The following is a 14,289-nucleotide window of genomic DNA, read 5'->3' on the forward strand; positions in this document are numbered from 1 at the left end:
AATTTAAATAAAGTTCCGCTGGCGAGTTCATGATTTTGCATTTTGTTTTCAATCATGCGCTGGTTTTGAACATCTGTATAGGGTGGGTGTACCAATTGACGCCATACATAAGAACAACTATTTTTTAAAAAATAAGTAAAAGTCATGTGGGTGGACTTTATATATCAAGCGAAAGGTTTTACTTCCTGCTCCTTAGAACAGCTCTGAAAACCACAATAAAATTGGTTATAATCTTCAAAATTGATTAATCCATAATAGGAACGTATGCACCAATTGTGGCACTATTCTTAATTTTGGTTCCTTATTTGGCAAATCCCATTGTTTCCTTATGGGATTGGCCAAATAGGGACCACTAGTGCGACAACTGGTGCAAAGGACGTCAAAAATTAAGCAAAGTCAATTTTTACAATTATGCTTTACTTGTTTTGGAGGAGATCAAAGGTTTTATCGTATCATATGAATATGCTTTATCGATCTGAACTTGGTTTGCGGTGATTTGATTGGCCATTTGGCATATAAAGCACTAGTGCGACAACTGGTGCTATAGCCACAACTGGTACATCTAGCCTATTCAAACATTTTTTTAGAAATATTACTTCTTCGTAGAACTAGAGGCCTGAATAAGAGAAACGCGGATAGGTATATGCCGCCAATCGAACCGTCAAAAAACAGCAGCCAATCGAGCAGGAGACCTGTCAAGCAGCCAAAATGTTGGCTCAAAAACTGAAAACGGCCAAATTCGATTTCATGCCTTTTTTCAATAAACAAAATTGAATGTATTTTACATTAGTTTGCAAAAATATTTGCAAGTCATTGATAGATTATGAAATGAAAATCCATTGTTTATTGGATTCTATTGTTATGTGATGTGGACACATAAAATAACGGATTGTGAGATTTTATCTCATAAACCATTTCATCCTTTTCATGTGTTGTTCTTTGATGAAGAAGATTGAATACAGTGTTGGCAGAGCCATATTTTCTATCCGCGTTTCTCTTATTCAGGCCTCTACGTAGAACCATCTGTCAAGCCAAAGGTCGTCTATGAAGTCCACCCATGAAATTACTGTTATTTGTTGATGATACTTTTTTATCCTCACTTGGAAGTTTCGTTTTTTTTTCTGCCGCACATACTAGTTGACTAGCTTCATAGCAGGTCCAACTAACTGTGCTATGCTGGGAGAAGAATCATTCATGTTGCTTTTTTCCCTCCTTCCAACTCTCGGAAAATCATTCCAGCAAATAGACTTTCCCTGGAGATTGAAACTTTCGAGCAACGAACGGGCGAACGGAGAGTAGTGCTAAGGGAGACTTGCTTCAAAAACACCTATGATTCTTCGACAAAACAGTACTTATAGTACTTATTTATGATCTAAAGGTTTAGTTACAACACAAACCTCGAGAATTGATTCGTTGATTTTTCGTTATTCTATATGTAATGTATCTTATTTATGTTTTTCGAGACTATGGGTTTCTTACCCCTGTTTGGTTTCGGTGATTAATTTTGACACCATTCTCTCCTACTCTGTTCTGTCCAGTTTCAGCAGAGTGTCGAAAAACCAGTAACTAAAGCCATCAGTCTTCTTTGGCATCGCTGCTGCAGGATTTTGGATTTGCTCATGTTTTTTTTTTCTTTTTTATATTTCTTATATTGTTGCTGACTCAAACGAACTTTGACTGACCGGTTTTGTTAGCTTACTGCTGTACAGGGCTTCTCGTAGCACTTTTCTTAGTGGTTCCCAATGTGAGAAATTGTTGGAATAATGGTCAACTTTGCCTTATTATATCCAATATTCTATCGTAGTTTAACCGACTAAATTAATTCCTGAAGTGTACTATTGAAGCCTTTAAAATCTTATGTCTTGCTTCACATCATTTGTTTTGTCATATTTCGACGCATGCAAACCCAAGATTTTATCCACCAAAAACGTTTGAGAACCTACTAGCTCACAATATGGTTTGACCCTGCTCGGAAGAGTGGAAAACGATCTGCCCTGCCCTGCAAGCACACAATGACAATAGAAATACTTGCGGGCTCGGTTTCCAGGCAGAAGTAGAAAAATCGGCAATTTATCATAACACTTGTCAGAGTGCTGTCAATTAAAAGCGTCTCTCGGTTAGGGCTACAGAAATCTCCGGCCCTGAGCGTGCTGTAAGAGCTTCGGACCAGAAAACAGAAAAAGGTTCTACGAAAATCGAATCAAGGAATGGGGTGTACGTACGTAGGAGAGAGGCCAGAGGAAAAGTAGTGCAAACTCCTGTGAGATTGGTCATAAAGGCGATTTAACCAAGCAGAAGAGAACGATTTATTGGTTGCTATACTGTTTGATTTTTTCGAAACTTCTGCGTGTAAGGGTTCAGTTACTCCTTATTGGACATGGACTCTAGTCTATATCCTATTGTTAGGATGAAAATATTTACACAGTGCGTTACGTTAAATATTTGCAATTCTTACTTAACTTTTCAAAAAGAACCTAAGTAACATTTTTCCCATGAATTAATTCACTGGCGGTGAAAGTTATTTCATGACAATCATTGTTGTTTGCGATAGTATTCACAAAAATAAAAAGAACAACTGAAATTTTAAATTTTTTGGAGTGACAAATTTGAGTCGTAAACGTGACAAAATCAGGACTTGATAAAATAGGGTTGAAAATGTGGTTGAATCGAGGGTTGACAAGATCATAAAGTAAATGTAATCAAACTGTAATTGAAAGTAATGAATTGAAAAGTGCATTGCTATTTTTAAAAACACATAGATTTTAGGTGAATTGACAAACGCCATTTTCGGACAAATGATCTGTTGGGGAAAATAACTTTTTCAGCCAAATTATCAGTTCGTGGTTCGTATGACCACTTCGCCCGTATGTCGCTTTCAGCCAAATAACTTTTTCTGCCAAACCGTTTTCTTGAAGAGTGTCTGGAGAACCTTCCAGAAGATTTCCTGGAGGTACTTCGGATATATCTCCTGTGGAGCTTTCGGAAAAAATCTTTGAGGAACTTCCGCATGAATTCTCGGAGGAATTAAAAAAAAACACGCCGGAGAAATTCCTTTGAGGAACTGCTAGGAGAATTTTTTTATTCATATATTTATTCAGTACGCACTCCGTGTTCTTAAGCGCTACGGAACCGTGATCTCCTTCTGCTGTACAGAATCTATGGATACCCGTAGTTCGATATTGTTGTCGTTACCGATATCATCGTGAGTCCTTGTGTCCATTTATCAGTTGTTGTCTGGCAGACGTCTCCGTGAGGCGTGACCCCAAACGCCACTGTTGGGACTGCGCTGCCGGTGACTGAAGAAGGTTTGGTGGAGGGGATGGGAATCGAGCCCACGTTCATTCGCTTATAAGGCGAACGTATTGCCAACTACGCTACGGGACCACATGCCGGAAGAATTCCTTTGACGATCTTCCGGAGGAATTCCTTTGAGGAACTTCCGGCGGAATGCTTTTGAGGAACTTCCAGGGGAATTCCTTTAAGGATCTTCTGGAGGAGTTCCTGAAGGAACTTCCGGAGAAATTCCTTTGTAGAACTTCAGGAGAAATTCTGAGTTCAGTGCGTGATTTCTCTTGTTTCGGACAGCAGAACGATCTTGCGATAGCCGAAATATTTTGTTCTGCATTGCGCGGCCGGTAATAAAGATAATCAGTTTAGTGCGTGGTTTCTCTTGTTTCGGACAGCAGAACGATCGCGCGATCGGCCGAAATATTTTATTCTGCATTGCGCGGCCGGTAATAAGAGTAGCCATCGAACAAGTAAGTGCAGTGCGTGTTTTAGTCGTCGAGAAAGAAATAAAATAACTATCTTCTGTTCGGTGGCTCATGCGCATGTCACGCGCGGTCGAAAAAAAGCGAGTTCTTCAAGAGTTTGCTGTAGCCATCGATCAAGTGAGTACAGAGTGCTGCGCTTCCGTGCGGTGGTCCAAAACGCGAATCTCCTCAGCTTTCATATGCCACCGGGCGTGCATGTTTTTTTTAACTTTTAACTCGTATTAGTGTTATTTCCCATACCATAGATCGCATCGCTTACCAAAGTGAATCCAGATAAATTATCCTTTGTAACTAAAACGATATCCTATCCCAAGACAATCGTGGAGATGCAGAGGTATACTCGGTCTCTAGTAGCAACGAGAGTCGGACTAACAATCCATCCATTCCTATATGACCGTAAGGACGTGGCCGGCGCCGTTATTGACTTTAAATGTTTGAGCTCTCGAAACGTGTAGGAGGAACTTCCGGAGGAATTCCCGGAGGAACTTCCGGAGGAATTCCCGGAGGAACTTCCGGAGGAATTCCCGGAGGAACTTCCGGAGGAATTCCCGGAGGAACTTCCGGAGGAATTCCCGGAGGAACTTCCGGAGGAATTCCCGGAGGAACTTCCGGAGGAATTCCCGGAGGAACTTCCGGAGGAATTCCCGGAGGAACTTCCGGAGGAATTCCCGGAGGAACTTCCGGAGGAACTTCCGGAGGAAAGGGCGGGGGAAGTTCCGGAGGAACTTCCGGAGGAATTCCCGGAGGAGCTTCCGGAGGAATTCCCGGAGGAACGTCCGGAGGAATTCCCGGAGGAACTTCCGGAAGAATTCCCGGAGGAACTTCCGGAGGAATTCCCGGAGGAACTTCCGGAGGAATTCTGGGGGAACTTCCGGAGGAATTCCCGGAGGAACGTCCGGAGGAATTCCCGGAGGAACTTCCGGAGGAATTCCCGAAGGAACTTCCGGAGGAATTCCCGGAGGAATCTCTGTAGGGATTTCCGGAGGAATTCCTATAGGGATTTCCGGAGGAATTTCTGGAGGAACTTCCCGAGGAATTCCTGGAGGAACTTCCTGAGGGATTCCAGAAGGAACTTCCAGAGAATTCCTGTAAGGAACTCCCGAGGGAATTCCTTTGAGGAACTTTCTGAGGAATTTTTATGAGGATCTCCCGAAGAAATTTTTGAGAGGATCTTCAGTAATCTATGTGAAACATATGTGCTGCTAGGGATATTGCATGGGTTTCCGGTCTTTTTATCAAACCGGAAGTCGGCCGTCTTGAATTTCAAAATGGCGCCAAACATCGATTTCCGGCTTGTGCTCGTCGAGCTCATTCCGACAATACCCATATTGTATGCAGTTTTATACTCTGCAAAACAATCGTTCCCATATCTATAAAATTATTCTAAGTGTTTTCCATTCAAAAAGACTTAGAAAATTTTTATCTGGGTACCGCGTTAATTCGAAAATCCGTGTAAAAAAAACTCGCAAAAAAAACCGTGTAAAAAAAGACCTGGGTGTATAATATTCTTCTTCTATGGCTCTACATTCCAACTGGAACTTGGCCTGTTTTTCAACTTAGTATTCTATTAGCATTTCCTCAGTTATTAATTGAAAGCTTTTCTATGCCCGCCATTGTATGAGTATGTATCTTGTGTGGCAAGTACAATGAATACACTATGCCCAGGATGTCGCGAAAGTTTTCAACCTGAAAACATCCTAGACCGGACCGAGAATCGAACTCGCCATCTCGCGATTGGCAATCCTACACCTTTGCTCGCAAGGCTACTGGAGACCACGTAGATATAATACCGCCATCAAAATCGGTCCAACTGTATCGGATAGAATGTAGATAGTACAGGAGCAGCCTCATAACCCGTTTGGAACCATTTCGCATGATCCCTGAACACTAACCATCGTCTCTTAATGTTTGATAAAACCATTCCTAAATCTTAAAGACATGGATAATATTTAAGTATTCTACCAATAAGTAAATCAATTTATTTATTTATTTATTATCAGACTAAGGCCAGAGTGGCCTGTGCTGCACATAAAAGTCTTCTCCATTCAGCTCGGTCCATGGCTGCACTTCGCCAACCACGCAGTCTGCGAAGGGTCCGCAAATCGTTTTCCACCTTGCCCGCTGTGCACCTCGCCTTCTTGTTCCCGTCGGATCGTTGTCGAGAACCATTTTCACCGGGTTACTGTCCGACATTCTGGCTACGTGCCCGGCCCACCGCAGTCTTCCGATTTTTGCGGTGTGAACGATGGATGGTTCTCCCAACAGCTGATGCAACTCGTGGTTCATTCACCTCCTCCACGTACCGTCCGCCATCTCCACCCCACCATAGATGGTACGCAACACTTTCCATTCAAAAACTCCCAGTGCGCGTTGGTCCTCCACGAGCATCGTCCAGGTCTCGTGTCCGTAGAGAACTACCGGTCTTATAAGCGTTTTGTAGATAGTCAGTTTGTTACGGCGGCGAACTCTATTCGATCGGAGCGTCTTGCGGAGTCCAAAGTACGTACGATTTCCAGCCACTATGCGTCTCCGAATTTCTCTGCTGGTATCGTTATCGGCGGTCACCAGTGAGCCCAACTACACGAATTCTTCAACCACCTCGATTTCGTCACCACCGATAGATACTCGTGGTGGGTGGCTCACATTGACCTCTCTTGAGCCTCTTCCTATCATGTACTTCGTCTTCGACGTGTTGATGACTAGTCCAATCCATTTAGCTTCGCTTTTCAGTCTGATGTAGGCTTCCTCCATTCTCTCAAAGTTACGTGCCATGATATCAATGTCGTCGGCGAAACCAAATAACTGGACGGACTTCGTGAAAATCGTACCATTCGTGTCAATCCCTGCCCTTCGTATTAATCCCTCCAAAGCGATGTTGAATAGCAGACACGAAAGACCATCACCTTGCCGTAACCCTCTACGCGCTTCGAAGGGACTCGAGAATGCCCCATGAAACTCGAACTACGCACATCACCCGATCCATCGTCGCCTTGATCAACCATATCAGTTTATACGGAAATCCGTTTTCGTGCATTAGCTGCCATAGCTGGTCCCGATCGATTGTATCATATGCGGCTTTGAAGTCGATAAATAGATGATGTGTGGGCACGTTGTATTCGCGGCATTTCTGCAATACCTGACGTATGGGGAACACCTGGTCCGTGTTGGAGCGTTCACCCATAAATCCCGCCTGGTACTGCCCCACGAACTCTCTTGCAATTGGTGTTAGTCGGCGGCATAAAATTTGGGAGAGTACCTTGTAGGCGGCTTTCAGCAATGTGATTGCGCTGTAGTTGCTACAATCCAGCTTATCGCCCTTTTTGTAGATGGGACACACGACACCTTCCATCCACTCCTGCGGCAGAACCTCGTCCTCCCAAACCTTGGTAATCACCCAGTGCACCGCTCTAGCCAGTGCCTCACCACCATGTTTAAACAGCTCTCCTGGTAGTTGGTCAACTCCAGGGGCTTTGTTGTTTTTCAGCCGGCCAATCTCCTCCTGGATTTCCTGGAGATTCGGAGCCGGAAGTCGTATGTCTTGTGCGCGTGCTCCTAGGTTCATTAGCATACCGCTACCGTTTTCTGCCATATCGCCATTCAGGTGCTCGTCGTAGTGCTGCCGCTACCTTTGGATCACCTCACGCTCGTTTGTAAGAAGGTTCCCGTTTATGTCCTTACACATATCTGGCTGTGGCACGTAGCCCTTACGTGAACGGTTCAACTTCTCATAGAACTTTCGTGCGTTATTAGCGCGGTACAGTTCCTCCGTCTCTTCACGGTCTTGATCTTCCTGTTGGCGTCCTCCGGAAAATCGAGTTTTGTCTGTTCCGCGCCCCTTTGTATCGTGCCTCGTCCATGCTGCATTCTTCTCCGCAACTAACTGCTCACATTCGCCGTCATACCAGTCGTTTCTCTGATCCGGAGCCACCGTCCCTAGTGCAGCGGTTGCGGTGCTTCGAATGGCGGATCGAATATCTCTCCAGCCATCTTCAAGAGATGCTGCGCCTAGCTGCTCTTCCGTTGGGAGTGCCACTTCCAGCTGCTGCGCGTAGTCTCGGGCTAGTCTACCGTCTTGTTGCCGCCCAATGTTTAGCCGCGGCGGACGACTCCGACTCGTGTTGATCACCGTCGAGAGTTTTGAGCGCAGACATACTGCAACGAGGTAGTGGTCGGATTCAATATTCGCACTGCGGTAAGTGCGTACGTTTGTGATGTCGGAGAAGAATTTACCGTCGATTAGAACGTGGTCGAATTGGTTTTCCGTTACTTGATTAGGTGATTTCCATGGGGCCTTGTGGATATTCTTGCGGGGGAAGAAAGTGCTTCGGACAACCATTCCGCGGGTGGCTGAAAAGTTTATACATCGTTGACCGTTGTCGTTCGATACGGTATGCAGACTATCCGGTCCGATGACCGGTCTATACATTTCCCCCCTTTCTACCTGAGTGTTCATGTCACCGATGACGATTTTGACTTCCCGTAGTGGGCATCCATCGTATGTCTGCTCCAGCTGCGCATAGAACACTTCTTTCTCGTCGTCGTGTCTCCCTTCGTGTGGGCTGTGTACGTTGATGATGCTATAGTTGAAGAAACGGCCTTTTATCCTCAGCTTGCACATAAGTAAAGTAAATAAAATATTAAGTAAATCAAACTAGTGGCAATTTGCTAATAAGGATTCGCCTGTTGCAGGATTCGCTACTACAGTTCTATATATGTTCGGCCATGCTGGGTAAAGCGTACCATTGGTACTTCGCGTACCTGATGGAATAAAATAGACCCTATTTCGCGGTCCTCTCCGGAGGTGCAAATCTGATCGAGCGTCTGTTCCCCATGTTAGAGGCGGCTGATCATCGTCAGAGTGCCAGGTATCAGGTATCAGAACGTCGGCCCAGGAGGCACGTTCCCTTCAACTTGGAATATTTGTGCCATCGCCTTCACAGGCCTTTCTCATCATTTACCTGACGGAAAAGGAAGTGAAAAGAGGAAAGGAAGAGGAAGTGGAGTTGGAAAGGAGAATGGAACAGGTTTCTGGAGAAGGAGGATACAATCAATAATACATACATACGATGCATTTTGTAAAACGCAATGAAACGCGAAGCAAAAACTATACTGGATAAGATACACAATGCAAATGCATATGATATACCATTTATAGGAAAGCTAATTATGTAGACTCACACGCATTAAGCTAAGGACTAAAGAGAGGTGTCACAAAAACACTGAGGACGTAACAATGGAAGAACGTCAAAAACGAAACACAGAGTGCACTGTGAAAAACGCATAATGCGAATCCATATAGGTGACAAACACAAAGTACATTGTAAAAAACGCATAATTCAAATCCATATAGGTGACAATTTGTTGAAAATCTATAAAAAAAACCAATAATTACGAACAATATAAGAGATAATGCGACTCGATATAATCGGCAACGACCTAGGCGACGAATAAAGGATCACGATTGGAAGCTTGGAACATGGAACTGCAAGTCGCTAGGTTTCGCAGGTTGCGACAGGATGCTCTGCGATGAATTACATCCCCGCAACTTTGACGTCGTGGCGCTGCAGGAGATTTGCTGGACAGGACAGAAAGTGTGGAAAAGCGGGCATCGAGCGGCTACCTTCTACCAAAGCTGTGGCACCACCAACGAGCTGGGAAATCGAAATCGTCATCGGTGACATGAACGCACAGGTAGGAAGGGAGGAAATGTATAGACCGGTCATCGGACCGGATAGTCTGCACGCCGTATCGAATGACAACGGCCAACGATGCATAAACTTCGCAGCCTCCAACGGAATGGTAGCCCGAAGCACCTTCTTTCCCCGCAAAAATATCCACAAGGCCACATGGAGATCACCCAACCAAGAAACGGAAAACCTAATAGACCACGTTCTAATCGACAATAAATTCTTCTCCGACATCACGAACGTCCGCACTTACCGCAGTGCGAATATTGAGTCCGACCACCACCTCGTTGCAGTATGCCTGCGCTCAAAACTCTCGACAGTGTACAACACGAGTCGTAGTCGGACGCCGCGGCTTAACATTGGGCGGCTACAAGACGGTAGACTAGCCCAAGAATACGCGCAGCAGCTGGAAGTGGCACTCCCAACGGAAGAGCAGCTAGGCGCAGCGTCTCTTGAAGATGGCTGGAGAGATTTTCGATCCGGCATTGGTAGCACCGCAACCACTGCACTTGGCACGGTGCCCCCGGATCAGAGAAACGACTGGTATGACGGCGAATGTGATCAGATAGTAGAAGAGAAGAATGCAGCATGGGCGGGATTGCTGCAACACCGTACGAGGGCGAACGAGGCACGATATAAACAGGCGCGGAACAGACAAAACTCGATTTTCCGGAGGAAAAAGCGTCAGCAGGAAGATCGAGACCGTGAAGAGACGGAGCAACTATACCGCGCTACCCGAGCAGGAGCGACGACCTCGATAACAGAAATTGGTATGATTTAGCCTTGCATAAGAGGTAAAATACCAAAATATTATATGCAGAATACTTGAGGCATACCATGCTTAGGTATTTCAATACCAAACGAATAATAATTGGTTATGCATTTGGTATTAAAATTCAATTTAATAACTGAGTTTGTTATGGCTTAAGTATTGTGCGTATTAGTTTTTGGTATTATTCCTCTGGTATTTTACCTCTTATCCAGGGCTAGTTCATAACAGAGTATGGTATCAATAACAGCATTAGGTATCATTGAGCCAATTTCTCCTGCTCGGGTAATGACACAGGAAAGTTCTATGAGAAGTTAAACCGTTCACTTAAGGGCCACGTGCCACAGCCTGATATGTGTAAGGACATAAACGAGAACCTTCTTACGAACGAGAGCGTGAGGTGATCCAAAGGTGGCGGCAGCACTACGAAGAGCACCTGAATGGCGATGTGGCAGACGAAGATGGCGGTATGGTGATGGACCTGGGGGAACACGCGCAGGACATAATTCTACCAGCTCCGGATCTCCAGGAAATCCAGGAGGAGATTGGCCGGCTGAAAAACAACAAAGCCGCTGGGGTTGACCAACTACCAGGAGAGCTATTTATACATACGGACTAGTCATTAACAAGTCGAAGACGAAGTACATGATAGGAAGAGGTTCAAGAGAAGACAATGTGAGCCACCCACCGCGAGTTGGCATCGGTGGTGACGAAATCGAGGTGGTAGAAGAATTTGTGTGCTTGGGCTCACTGGTGACTGCCGAAAATGATACCAGCAGAGAAATTCGGAGACGTATAGTGGCTGGAAATCGTACATACTTTGGACTCCGCAAGACGCTCCGATCGAATAGAGTTCGCGGCCGTACCAAACTGCAATCTACAAAACGCTCATTAGACCGGTAGTCCTCTACGGACACGAGACCTGGACGATGCTCGTGGAGGACCAACGCGCACTCGGAGTTTTCGAAAGGAAAGTGCTGCGTACCATCTATGGTGGGGTGCAGATGGCGGATGGTACGTGGAGGAGGCGAATGAACCACGAGTTGCATCAGATGCTGGGAGAACCATCCATCGTTCGCACCGCGAAAATCGGACGACTGCGGTGGGCCGGGCATGTAGCCAGAATGTCGGACAATAACCCGGTGAAAATGGTTCTCGACAACGATCCGACGGGTACAAGAAGGCGAGGTGCGCAGCGGGCAAGGTGGATCGATCAGGTGGTAGATGACTTGCGGACCCTCCGTAGACTGCGTGGTTGGCGACGTGTAGCCATGGACCGAGCCGAATGGAGAAGACTCTTATATACCGCACAGGCCACTTCGGCCTTAGTCTGAATAAATAATAAATAATAATAATAATGGTATGCTCGTTTCGAATCGAGGTGCGCAATGCCACTCCTGAACTCATGAATGTTTTGGATGAATTTTAATGTCTTCAATAGTATTCTCTGGATGGCACTTGATTACTGAAAGAATTTGCATAGAACAAAAAATTACGATAAATGCGGACATTTTTAAATCTTATGACCGCGGGGAGGGATATAGCGGGGTGGTACCTTGGTCAAAAGTAAGACCAACTAATCCTCATTGAGAAAAGCCCAATGTCGTGAAAATCGGTCAGTACATTACTGAGAACGAGCAATTTAAAGGTGGTGAGTGTCGGCCTTTTAAGGGCTAAACAATATTTGAATACCCCACAACTCGCAGATGGACCCCCTAATAGAAAATTACAATAGAAATTATTGTAACAATATGATACATTTTAATGTAATCATGGTAAACTCTATTGTTTCTCACTACAGAATAACAATCCAAAAAAAAAAATTGTCCATTATAAATCCTATTGTAAATTACAGTTTTACAATAGAAAATGGGGGTTGTAAGTTATCTTAGCAACAAAAAAAAAATCAATTTTTTCTCGAACAAATTTTTCAACCTTTTTCTGTCAATAAATTTTGTTGTACGTCTATTGGAACATCAATATGGTAATTTAATTGGTATAATAGAGGAACAGTAGAATTTAATGTTCACCAATAAAATGTATTGTAAGTTTATGATATTTTGATGTTATTCTGTTGTATTGTTTATCCGGGCCACGCCTTAAATAACTACAGTTTAATAATGAAAACTATAATAGTATAATCATTCATTCATTTTTTCCAGATTCTTTGCAGTAGGCTTTATATTTCATATTCATTAATTATTTTGAATGCAAATAATGTTATTGTGAATGATTCGATTTTCTTCTAATCATCACTCTGGAAGATGTCAACTGGTAATTCTTTCCATTAATTTGCCACTGCATGCGATTTGTACCGGGAAATTGTGTTATATAATTTTCTCTAAAGTATCGTCCATTTATCGTGCTGCAAACAAAATAATCTGATTGACTTACATTATTTTAATAACAGAATTAGATACATACCCGTACGCACCAGTCCACCAATATGTATCTCTGGAAAACGATGTTCCATCCCAATTGGAAATCATTAATCCATTCGAGACACCTGATATCTTCGCTCTATAATCATAATTGTATTTTGTTACTGCAAAATAATCCGCTGTTTCATTGTACGAATTGCCATCAATGTCCTTAAGCAATATTACTATCTCGTGAGGTGCCGAAAAGGTCAGTTGATGAATTAAGTCCAACCCCATCCAAAACTCTCCCCCATCAATCCAGCCGAATCCATCCGCATATTCGGTTATAGCGCGGTCAAAATTTACGGAACCGTCGAAGCGATTCTGTATCACGGTCCATCCTCCGCCTTCGTACTTCTGGTCGCAGTAAACCACAGCTGTTTCGTCCAGATCTATGTACATTCTGTATACTCCGGAAGGGTCTGATTTTTTCAACTCGTTGCAATATCTGTGGACGGCCGGATAATTTCTCAGTTGTTCCAGCGTTTTAATAAAAGCTGGTTCAGTTGCAGGAGGTTCGATTTTTTCATCCACTGCTTGGGGAAATTCGAACGTATCGAGTAAAACATTGGCCATACAACGATACTGGTTCGCTGACAGGAGCAGCAGCCAAAAAAACATTATACTTATTTGATTCATATCAACAGCAAGCCGATCAGATCGTATAGAACACTTCCGTACCGCTAGCAATCACTACTTGAACTGGAGCTGTTGGCTGCGTCCAACATTTATAGGCACACTGATGGCAAATTTAAATTCAAACTCGTTTTCATTAAAACTGCTTAAAATTAAACGACAGGGTCAAGGGTATTGCTTTCCGGTAGACATAGAATTGCAAATAAATCAAACTGTCTATGTATTTCGTTTTATCTATGAGTAGTTATGAGATTGAATGCAAAACGGGTTGGGAAACCTTGTTGACCTTCTGATTTCAGGTGAATTTGGGAGGGCCCTCCTTAGCCGTGCGGTAAGACGCGCGGCTACAAAGCAAGACCATGCTGAGGGTGGCTGGGTTCGATCCCGGTGCCGGTCTAGGCAATTTTCGGATTGGAAATTGTCTCAACTTCTCTGGGCATAAAAAGCATCATCGTATTAGCCTCATGATATACGAATGCAAAAATGGTAACCTGGCTTAGAAACCTCGCAGTTAATAACTGTGGAAGCGCTTAATGAACACTAAGCTGGTGTTGGGGATGTAATGCCAATAAGGAGAAGAAGAAGTATCCAAATCTATCTGTGTTCCAATAGGAGAGGAACTCGGCACGGAATCATACGTATTCTGAACTCCACAAGACCATCGAATAAAGATCACTGACGTACCAAACTGGCGAGGTGGATCTATCGATGTGCAGACATGGATAAATAAATAATAATAAATAAGTCCTCTTAAGAAACAAATTATAGCCTGCCAGTAGTCTGCCACTGCCCTACGAATGCCCAATGTAACCTTACTGATATTAATTATGGCATTATTCCACTATAGTCACAAGATTTCTGACATATTTTCTTTGAATGAATCGCTGGCCTCTATATACCACAGCTCCGGTCCATGAGAACATTTCGCTCTTCGCTCTTGTATATGTTATGGTGGATCAATCTGGATTTTCGCCTTAATTTCAACCTAGTTTGGCATATTTTTT

The 14,289-nt window shown here is 43.9% G+C and overlaps 2 protein-coding genes across 2 annotated transcripts in view; one reads left to right on the forward strand and one right to left on the reverse strand.

Moving 5' to 3' along the window:
* LOC134226509 (uncharacterized) overlaps window positions 1-14,289 on the forward strand; it is a 952,521-nt gene that overhangs the window by 218,030 nt on the left and 720,202 nt on the right. The window lies entirely within an intron of this gene.
* On the reverse strand, window positions 12,374-13,357 carry LOC134208737 (angiopoietin-4-like). Its single transcript, XM_062684650.1, has 2 exons — window positions 12,654-13,357; window positions 12,374-12,594 (listed from the first exon to the last, which is right to left on the reverse strand). The coding sequence occupies exons 1-2, from the start codon at window positions 13,286-13,288 to the stop codon at window positions 12,450-12,452; spliced, it is 780 nt and encodes a 259-aa protein (XP_062540634.1). The 5' UTR covers window positions 13,289-13,357; the 3' UTR covers window positions 12,374-12,449.

This window comes from Armigeres subalbatus, chromosome 1, assembly GCF_024139115.2.
Source record: "Armigeres subalbatus isolate Guangzhou_Male chromosome 1, GZ_Asu_2, whole genome shotgun sequence".
NCBI lineage: Eukaryota > Metazoa > Arthropoda > Insecta > Diptera > Culicidae > Armigeres > Armigeres subalbatus.

What these genes read in the sequence shown, in the direction of transcription:
- LOC134208737 (XM_062684650.1), bottom strand. Translation starts at nt 13,288, where the DNA reads ATGAATCAAATAAGTATAATGTTTTTTTGGCTGCTGCTCCTGTCAGCG. An exon ending in TGGTGGACTGGTGCGTACGG is followed by an intron (nt 12,595 to 12,653) that starts GTATGTATCTAA and finishes TTTTGTTTGCAG; the next exon opens with CACGATAAATGGACGATACT.